Below are 10,989 nucleotides of genomic sequence, written 5' to 3'. Positions count from 1 at the left end.
ACCACCTATTTTCACAGCTAACTTATCATAATTATTTTGAGTCATTGGTTGTAGCATATTCATTAAAGTGGTGAATGCTTTTATACCAGAATGTCCCTGTCCAAGTGCACGCATTGCGTATACTGTTCTACAATTAATATCATATCCTCTGTTACATTGTTTTGAAGTATAAAACTCATTTTCATATTTGCAGTTAAAGCACTTGATAAGTAACTTAGAGACAAGTCCTTTTTTTGTCTTGCATTTTTTCGGACAATGACAAGGATGAACACTCGCCACATTGAAGGCATGCTAAAGCACTAAATATATCAGATAATATAGAGCAATCTATAATCCTATATCCAGATATTTTCATTCTTGTAAAAGCTCTGGAACATTCAATTGGCTTTACCTTCTTCGCAGATACAGATGCAGAAAATAAATTTAATCCAGATTCGTTATTTACAGAGTTATTATTGACAGTTGTATTATTTGAATCAATCAAAATTGTTACAGAAGGATTATCATTTAACTCCATTTCAATATTTTCTTTGTCAAGATTGTTAAATTTCTTCCCTAAGAAACCTCTCCTCCTTTTTTTAACTATTGTTCTTGATTTTATTCTACACGCTTTACCCATTTTTTAAAAAAATTAAGAAAATTGACAACTTTAAAAGCTTCAGAATAACAGAAAACTGTAATCTGACTTGATAAACCAGACTTTTTTTGCTCGGTGGATAAGTAAAGAAGCCAAACCAAGCATTTTACTGCAGCTATTTAAAAATACACATAAGTTATTAGGATTTTTAATGAGGTGCTACACCGTTGCTATGGGCGTTGCTATGGTATAAATTTTAAGGTACCTTAAAATGCTAAACTTGAAGAATTTAATAATTAAAATCAGTAATAAAACAAATAATTTTGAATTCTGCATACATTAAAATGCATAAACAAATAAAAATATTTTTTATAAAATTTGGGTAAATTTAGAGGGGGTTTCCCCCTTAAGTGTAATTTAAATTAAAAAGAAGAAATCGAAATCAACGCTCGGGTGCATCATAGACGTAACCAGGATTATTGACGATTCGAGAAGGGGCACAGTTGAATGGCTGCAATTTTAGTTAATTGGGGCTAAAAAATTCGTCCACCCAACGAGTTACCTAAGTGATCCTCACATTGTACAAAAAAATATTAATAAGAAAATTTTTTTTTTTCTGTTGAACAAAAACAATTAAAAGTTCGAAATGACAAAAATAGAAAAACTTTCTCAATATTACATGAAATAAAAAAAAATTAAAATGAATATTACATACGCACAAATAAATACTCCTAATGTTCAAATTAAAGTTAAATTTAAAAGATTTAAAACTTAAAAACCAAATGAGAAATTTTACTAGAATCAAAAATTTAAAAAATTTAATAAGATTGTTTAGAAAAACCGATTTTTCTCGCAGCAATAAATAAAGCGAATAAAAAACAACAGCAAAAAAATATTTATGGAATATCGACAAAATCGTTCCCAACTCCACCAAAGTAGCCATAAAAAACGACAACAAAAAGTAAGGAGTTTAAGGAATATAAACAGAGTTGTTTCCATCTCTAGATTAAAAAAAGACAGGAAAACAAGTGGTTGTATTTTAGACACTTTTACCGTAATTTTAATTCACTGTAAGGAAGAAATATGAGACAAAAAATATATATAAAAAAAAAAAAAAAAAAAAAAAAAAGAGAGATAAATAAATGAGACAAAAATAAATATGAGACAAAAAGCGTCACAAGTAGACGTAAACGCAAAAAGACGTACTTGCTCTGCCAACATGGTAAAAAAGGAACAGAAAAGTTTATATAAAAAAGAGAGATGATAACCGATGACATTCAAATTATTAAAAAAAGTTCGGAAAACTTAAAGATAATTGAATTCAGAGAAGCACGCAGATCCTCTGCCATTTTTTATGAAGATTTAGGAAATGAGAGATCTTAAAAGAAATCGTAAAGTTAAAGTTGAAGATTTTTAAGCTCAACACAAATACAACACAACTACAAAAGTATTAAAACACAATTAAAACACTATTAAAACAAAAATACAACACAAATACAACACAATAACCTAAATCCTGATGACTAAAAAATGAGACAAAATTTAAATCAATTTATGTATGCTATTCATAATAATGCAATTGAAATAAATTAGTATATTTATAGGGAATTTAATACTCTATTAAAATTATATTATAGTTTTAAAATATTAATTAAAATGGCTCCGTATAAAACAAGTTTGCAAGAAGACCTAAGAAAACGCATTTGCCAATTTAGAAATTCTCATCTGGAAAAACCAAAAATCTTCACAGTAAAACACTTTCTAGATGAAGGAGCATCGAAAGCGACCATATATCGTGCTTCAGAACGTGTAGACAATAATTTAGGCAATCAACGAAAAAAAGGAAGCGGTCCAAAGAAGAAAGAAAATGGACAAAAAGCACATAGACCAATTGAAAAAGGAATTTGATCATCATCACGGTGTTTCACAACGTCAAGTAGCTCGAAGATTCGATTGTGACCAATCGTATATATCTAAAATTCTTAAAAAGAAGACGAATATTAGATACTACAAGAAGAAAAAGATTCCACATCGAAGCGAAAGCCAACTAGCTCGAATCAAACCTTTGTGTCGGCATATATATTGCAATTTTAGGAATTTTGATTTTGTTTTGGATGGCGAATCATATTTCACATATGCGAATACAACATTGGCTGGCAACGATGGCTTCTATTCTAGCGACGTGTCATCTACAACTAGCAACGTCAAATTCAAAAGAAAGAAGAAGTACGAGGAAAAGGTGCTAGTCCCTTTGATTATATCGCCCAAAGGGACTTCAAAACCAATGTTTTTTGAAAGTGGCCAGGCAATCAACAAACAAACATACATAGGATGTCTCCGCAAGCGGTTAATACCCTTCATTGATGAACATTATAAAAATGAAAAGTACTTGTTCTGGCCAGATTTAGCTAGCTCGCACTATGCAAAGGAAGTGGTTTCTTTTCTCGATGCCAATAACATCAAATACCTGCCAAAGGTAAAAAATCCACCAATCTACTAGAAGCTCGACCAATTGAGGACTTTTGGGGTCAGTTGAAACGCTTAGTCTATGAGGATAATTGGCTAGCAACAAGCATTCCTCAACTCAAACGGCGTATCGTGAATTGTCTTAACACAATAGATCCGGAAGTGGCAAAACGTTATGCCTCAATGACTTCAGTTCGTCTAGGTCGAATTACTTTTAATGATGTTATTGAAAACCAATAAATATATTTTTTTAAATATCATATAATTGTTTACAAACTTATTTTAAATTAAATTTGATAGCTATGTAACTATGGGTATAAAAACAATTTTAAAGTTGTCTCATTTTTTAGTCATCAGGTGTTACTTACAGAATCTGGGATTACGAAGAATTTATTTTATCCAATTTTGATTTATTCTATGTAAATATATATAGTAACATTTCCCTCATCAAAACACTATTTTCCTCAAAAAATTATTTTACTACAAACGTTTTTAATTATGAACTTTTGCAGATTTTTCATTTTTGAGATTTTCATTCGTTAAAACAATCAAAAAAACTATTTTTGTCAATGCTTACAAGAGTCATCTGAAAGTTTACAATCATTTCATTCTGTATAAATATCGTAAATTTTCCACGGAACGTCGAAGAGAATATTTCTAAGCCAATTAAAAACCTGAAAAAATGTCACTTACTGTACAGAATGCAGGACGACATTGAAAGTTACATTTTTTTTATGCTTATTGTAAAAGTTCTTCATCTAAATTAAATTATTACAACGATTTAAAAAAAACAGATAATATTATTAAATCAAAATCAATATTAAAATTAATATATATTATTTTAATATAAATATTATATTACTGTTATAATGTAAATTATTATTACTATTAATAAAATTACAATGTTAATATTATTTACCAATGTATTATAAATAATATATTATAACTACAAAAATATAAATCAACATATGATGACTACTAAAATATAAATTAACATGATGTAAGCAATTAGTATTACTAAATTGTAAATTAAATTCAATAAATATAATTGGTTTTTACCGCAACCACGATTTTTTCTTTCAGTGGTGAATCGTTGATTTTTTGAGGATCCTGATCAACATAATCTTCACCCATAAAATACAAGCTCAAATAAACAGCTACACCTGCAATTAAGAGCTATAGACATCTTAAAAGTGAAAAGTATAAAATATGCAAAGTTGAACCACAAAAAACTATTAACTAAATGAATAACAACGTACAACAAAATTAAAATAAATTCTTTAGCGGATGGATGGATAACTTAAGCGATTTCAAATAATTTTGAATTACGTTTTTTAGAAGTCCTTTTTTCTCTATCACATCGAAATTTTGAGATGAGAAATCCCCCTTTTAAAATATACTTACAGAAAAAATATTTTCCGTAAAAAGATGTATTTGTTAGAGCTGTGCACAAAGTTTCATTGTTTCAAAGAAAATTTACTTTTTTACATCATGTATTCTTTAAACCTACTCTTATTTTTATGTCTGTTTATTCATTTAGTAAACCAGATAATGATTTAGCATATTTAGCATATTTAGTAGCTGAATGTAAAAATTCTGAGTTAACATTCACTTCATGCACAAGGCATGAAAATAGTGTTAAGGATTCATTTTTTGAAGAGTCACCTGGTTTTTTTTTCTTCCTGCAAACTTGTATAAGGTTAGCGATAAACATGGGGATAAACATAGAGAGTGGCAAATGGTATCATAAAGTGATTAGGTTGATTAAAACCAGGTATCAAGAATGCGCCAATCCACATATGATGGCAGATTTTTGCTGGCACTACTTCTTATGAATTAATATGAGTAACATTCTTATTGTTTATATGATAATATTATTTTTACAATTGTTTTATTTCTTTATCTATAATTGAGTTTATTGAAATTATACTTATATGCATGAAATTATAATTACAGGTCCATGTAATTACTATTTCATACATATAAGTATAATTTGTTATAATTATAACTTGTTATAATTATATTTTGTTGTTTCTAAAAAATTTAATCCGTGTTATTTCTAAAAATGTTAACTACTTGGAGTATCTTGCGGGTAAAAATAAAACACGATGGAGCAAAATGGATTTCAGATTCAGAATCAGCACCCTAAAATTATTCAAAGTCAATTTAAACTATGCTTGCTAAAAAATCTGTGTCATGCAGTGAAAAATTTAATTATTAGAAATCTAAAAACTAAAAGATTTTACTTTTGCAGTTTTGCAAGTGGCAGTTTATAGCATCTTTACTGTTTCCTTCACAATAAAGGCCACCATACTTAGGAGTTGGATTTGAGCAATCGCGGACTCTAAACTTTGTACCTCCTAGGCATGGCTGGCTGCATGAGGACCACGAAGACCAATTTGACCAATTGCCATTTACTAGAAATAGGACATTTGCAGTATCAATAGTAATTAAGTTCAAAGATTTTAAAATAACTTAATTGAAAAAGCAAAAACTATAAACCTGGGCAAACTTGATCAGCATCACAGGTAAAATTGTAATTACTAAAACCCATACAATAAAGACCATAATTAGCAGGAGGAGGGTTGTTACAACTTCTCTTGACATTCATTGACTTGCTACCACATGTATTTGAACATGCAATGCTCTCCCACTCACCCCACATCCCATCCACTAAAAAGCATAGTCTGGTTAATTAAGAAAACAAAAGATGAACCTTGCAGTTCATAAAAAACGTTAGTATTCCATCTTCCATTCGCCACCCTTAAAGAATAGTTATTATCTACTTACAACATTTATAACTAATAAAATATGTTGAACAATTATAAAAACAATAGAACAGCTCTACTTTTAGCAATAGAACAATCAAACAGCTGTTCTATTGCTAAGAGTACAATAACAAAATATGTTGAACAAAATATGTAGAACAATAACATAAAACAACAAAATATGTAGACAATAACAAAATATGTAGAACAATAACATAAAACAACAAAATATGTAGAACAATAACAAAATATGTTGAACAAAAACCTGAACAATTCATTTTACTACAATTTTCCACTCTCATACCAAAATTTGTTGGAGTATCTGGTAAAGAATAGCTTAATCTATTACCAATTCCACATGTTACAGAGCATTCAGTCCATGTTGTCCATTCTTCTAAATAGTAATAATTTTACAATTTATTTGAATTTAGTTTATTTTGTTAAAGATTGTGATTGTATTGTAATCTCTTTAAACATTGCACTATGAATTGCGAGCTTTTCCATTACTTTCTTTAAATGATAAAACAAGTTAATAAGATGATTTTGTAAGTGTGTAGTACTAGCGTTAGGACTATTGTAATTGTATTTGTAAAAATTAAATACAATTGCACATTACAATACAATAATATTGTATTGTAATATTACAGAAACAATAAAAATTTTTTTTTTTGGTATTGTATTGCTGTGATGAAAAATAATTACAATAAGTATTGTATTGTTTTTTTTCTAACAATACAATAAAATTCGAGAACTATTGTATTGTATTGTTTTAATGAAATAAAATTACAATAACTATTGTATTGTTTTGATGAAAACAATTACAATAACTATTGTAGTGTATTACTTTACAAAAGCTAACGTATTTTAATGTATTTATATTCATCTCTGACGAACTTGCTATTATTTTTGCTATTTTTTATTTACGGATTTGAAATATATTGCAAATTTTATTTTTTACATATTTTGTTTAGAAGAAATTTAAGTTAAAATTATTTTTGTAACTTAGACATGCCGATCCTATAATTATACGTGGTTGTGCTGACAAATTACCATGAGTGTGCCATACATAGCACATTTATGATGATTATTAAAAAATCAAGTTATCTCTTTTTAATCGATTAAAATTGTATAAATAGGGTAAAAACATTATTTTACATATGTTGATTAAAAAGTAGCAAATGCGGTGATGATCTTTAAAATATAATATAATACGCAATCGGTATTAATCTTGATCACCTTCGGATCATATTTAGATTTCGCATCACCTATCTTGTTATGTATTTCTAAGTTCTAAATGGCCGCAAAATATTGCCTGTCTGATGATAGCCTTACTATTTAGAATTGCCCATATTACCATTCTGACACCCCTTCCCCCTCCCATTATGTTTCAGTAAAAAAGAATCAATCATTAAATATTAGTTGTACCCTATTTCAAGGGTACAAGGGTATATAGTCGGCAACTGGACTATTAAAACATTTATTAAATTTTGACAATAAAATAAATTTTTTTATTACAATAACAATATATTGTTATAGTATTACAAAGACGAATTACAATACAATATTTATTGTTATTGTAGTGGGTCATTACAATACACTTTTTTTTCAAATATTGTTATTGTTTTATAAAGATTAATTGCAATACAACATTTATTGTTATTGTATTACAGAATTACAATAGTTGTAAATCACAAGTATTGTTATTGTTTCTAAATTAAGTTTATACAATAACAATAATTATTGTTACTGTTATTGTTTTCATAACAATTACAATAGTCCTAACCCTATGTAGTACATCTTACAATAGTGATTTGAGCAGAGATATGACCATATCACCTCTAGTCAGCAAAGCAAAATACTCTTAAGAGCAAGATAATAAAAAAAAAATCAATGAATAAATGAAAAACCCTTTTAAAAAAATAGTTTTTTGGATAATCCTAAAGTTATGATTTACAGTTTTTGCATAACAAACAAAAATGTTCTAAAACTATGATTTTGTTTAAGATACTAGCAGTTACCAGTACATCCAGATGTTTCAAAACATGATTTGTTATCAGTTATTTCACTGGAGCACCATTCAAAGCCCATTGTTGTGTTACACATACGTGATCGCGTAGTAAAACCATCACCACATGATACATTACAAAGTGACCATTTACTCCATTGTGTACAAACATCTAAAATAATGATTGTCTCGTACTTCTACCCAGAAAAATTTACTTTAATGACTGTAGATCAGAAGTTATAAAAAAAATGGGTGAGAAACTGAGAGTATTTAACAACTATGAAACAAATTATAAAATAATCTGTAAAAAAAAAAGTTACCATACTGCTTCCAAAACATTTAAAAAATGTATTTAACATTATTATTTCAGCATCAAATGACAATTAAAAAACCTTTGTTAAAAATAATAGTCAAAAAAAAAGCTGTGAAAAGCTCATAAAAGAATAAAAAAAGTTATACAGATCAAGGTATATAAAAACATATAAACACTATGTTTTTAAGATTAACAGAGTTTTATGACTATCTCTTACCATCACAAGTATTATTTTCAAAACACTCAATTATTTCAGTGCTGTTGCCAGAACACCATTCTACATTATTTGAAACATTACAATCTCGAGTTCTGTTCATAAATCCCCAGCCATATGAAACATTACAACTTGACCAATAGCTCCATTTTCCCCAAGAAGCTTAAAACAAACAGTACAAAACATAAAGATTTGAGCTGATTGACTACTATATTAAAATTAAAAAAAAGATAATAATGATAACAATGATGTTAGCATTTTCAGATTTTAAAACAACCTTAATGTGTCAGTGAATCAATCTAATAGATAGAAAAAAAGTTTCTGGCAAATCTCACATGTGCTCTAATACTCTTTAGAAGCTTAGCTTCTAAAAAATTTTTTTACAGTAGAGAACAAAATTTCAATTTCAACAAATGAAGCAAAAAAAAGATAACATCAGTTTAACTGTTCTGCAACCATTTCACTGGATGATATAATGTACATCCATGTTTTTGGATTTTCCAAACAGTGAACCTTTTATTGATAAGAAAATGTTCTAAAACTATGATTTTGTATAAGAAACTAGCCGTTACCAGTACATGCAGATGTTTCAAAGCAGTATTTGTTATCAGTTATTTCACTGGAGCACCATTTAAACCCCATTGTTGTGTTACACATGCGTGATCGTGTAGTAAAACCATCACCACTTGATACATTGCAAAGTGACCATTGGCTCCATTGTGTACAAACATCTAAAATAATGATTGTCTCATACCTAAAACCTTCCCTTGTAAAAAATTTGACCTGCGTGCAAAATTTGTTGAAGATCAGATCAAAACCGTGGATTTGTATAAAGAACACACACATACACACATACAAACTTTGGGCTTTATGTATTAAATTAAACTGCATGGCCTTCATCACCTTTATTCAATAGGAAATTTCTTTTAACTAACTTTTGGTGCTAAATTTACTTCTCAAAAATTTTAAATTTTTTTAGAAATAGCATGATTTTTTGTTTAATTTGTTTTATAGTTGTTAGTTATTCTCAGTTTCTCACCCCTTTTTTTCACAACTTCTGAAAGTTACAATCATTAAAGTAAATTTGTTCAGGGTAGAAGCCAGATTCGGAGCACCCAGGAATGCATTTTCAGGGTGCTTGTGGCTGGGACCAAGTTCCAGCCCCCTCCAACCACTACTTTTCCCAGCGAGGAGGGGATTATGGAGCTAATAATTTTAATAGTTTTTACCAGTGAAAACCAAAAAACTGTAAATATGTGTTAGTGTTTTTTTACGACAATTCTTGAGGGATATTTTTGGAAAAGTATACAGTATAAATCAACAACAGATTTTTGTTTGGAGAGAAGATTAATGTGATTTATCGATGTGTATGTTGTGAAAAAGCTACATTACCACAGTGTGGTTTAGTTCCCAAAAAAATCACTACATAGCTACAATTGCATTTCTAATTAATACAGTAAAGTTTTACATCTAATAGCTGAAAAACCTGGCGCATTGCACCAGGTTTTTTAGCTAGTGTTTTTATATGATTACTATTTTCTTAACTTTATTAATGTTTTTTTACCAACAAAAGTTTTATTTTCAAAACACTCGATCACTTCAATGCTGTTGCCAGAACACCATTCTACATTATTTGAAACATTACAATCTCGAGTTCTGTTCATAAATCCCAAGCCATATGAAACATTACAACTTGACCAAGAGCTCCATTTCCCCCAAGAAGCTAAAAATATGCAATAAATTTAAGACATAAATAACTAAATTTGTTTTAGGGCATTTTTTCCAAAATTATTATTTTAAAATAAATTATAAATAAAAACACTACTTTTATTGAACTTTTTTCTTTTAAAATTTTTGTTTTTGAAAAGAATTTATTTCTGATATGGGGACCTGTGAAATAATCATGGGTCCTGAGGGACCTCTAAAACTTTTTTTCAAAAGCTAATTTTTTAAACTTAGTATTATTTTATCATATAGAACATGTTTAAAAAGTATGCAAAACTAATTTTTTTAAAAGGTGAAAAATTAACCCCCCAAATGTAAGTATTATAATTATAATCATATTTTTTATTACTAATCGACCTTAAGCTTTGCATAATTTATTATAATATATGTACATATTATGTACATAAATGTATAATACAGTTTTACCTACATAGAGAAAATATTACTCTAATATTTCCAAAATAGATAGTATAATTTAAAAGAATACAATTTGCTAAACCTATTAGAACAAGTATTACAGTAGTGTTTCTATAATATATGAAAATTTTAAACTTTATAACTGCTGAAGTTTCAGAAAATTTTTTCAGAAACTTCTGCAATTGTGCAGTTTCAAAATATAGGTTTTAATTGAAGCTTTAGAATATCTTAATTACAAATAAAAATAAATTGGTAGGTTATTTAAAATTAGTTTAACACCATTAGTTTTCCAAACAATAATTGTTGCAAAATTTTTTAAATTATGATACTGCAAAGTACAAAAAACCTTTGTAAAATTCTGAAAGTTTTTCAATCTCTTAAAACTTAAAACGTTTTTCTTTTCACTTAAAAGTTAAGAATTTCTTTGTTTTAAAGGGCCTTCCCTGAAAGTCTATACTCAAATGATAGCAACAAATTGAACCATAATTGATAATAACTAGAAAT

At 28.1% G+C, this 10,989-nt stretch overlaps 1 protein-coding gene across 1 annotated transcript in view; it reads right to left on the bottom strand.

The window, feature by feature from the left end:
- Positions 1-1,170: 1,170 nt before the first annotated feature.
- Positions 1,171-10,989, bottom strand: part of LOC145186595 (uncharacterized) — a 191,770-nt gene continuing 181,951 nt past the window's right edge. The window contains exons 99-108 of the mRNA XM_090094555.1: positions 9,908-10,066; positions 8,916-9,074; positions 8,347-8,505; positions 7,830-7,988; positions 6,077-6,205; positions 5,546-5,716; positions 5,290-5,460; positions 4,103-4,206; positions 3,737-3,801; positions 1,171-1,578 (exon numbers count right to left, since the gene is read on the bottom strand). Of these exons, the coding sequence (XP_089950681.1) occupies positions 1,548-1,578; positions 3,737-3,801; positions 4,103-4,206; positions 5,290-5,460; positions 5,546-5,716; positions 6,077-6,205; positions 7,830-7,988; positions 8,347-8,505; positions 8,916-9,074; positions 9,908-10,066 (1,307 nt within the window). The 3' untranslated portion in view covers positions 1,171-1,547. The remainder of the gene's footprint in view (positions 1,579-3,736; positions 3,802-4,102; positions 4,207-5,289; positions 5,461-5,545; positions 5,717-6,076; positions 6,206-7,829; positions 7,989-8,346; positions 8,506-8,915; positions 9,075-9,907; positions 10,067-10,989) is intronic.

This window comes from Hydra viridissima, unplaced genomic scaffold (genome assembly GCF_058129835.1).
Source record: "Hydra viridissima isolate aposymbiotic clone 2 unplaced genomic scaffold, HvirCarnegie_v1 scaffold_8, whole genome shotgun sequence".
Classification (NCBI taxonomy): Eukaryota; Metazoa; Cnidaria; class Hydrozoa; order Anthoathecata; family Hydridae; genus Hydra; species Hydra viridissima.
The sequence above is the reverse complement of the archived record's forward strand: the minus strand, read 5'-3'. Positions and strand labels throughout refer to the sequence as shown.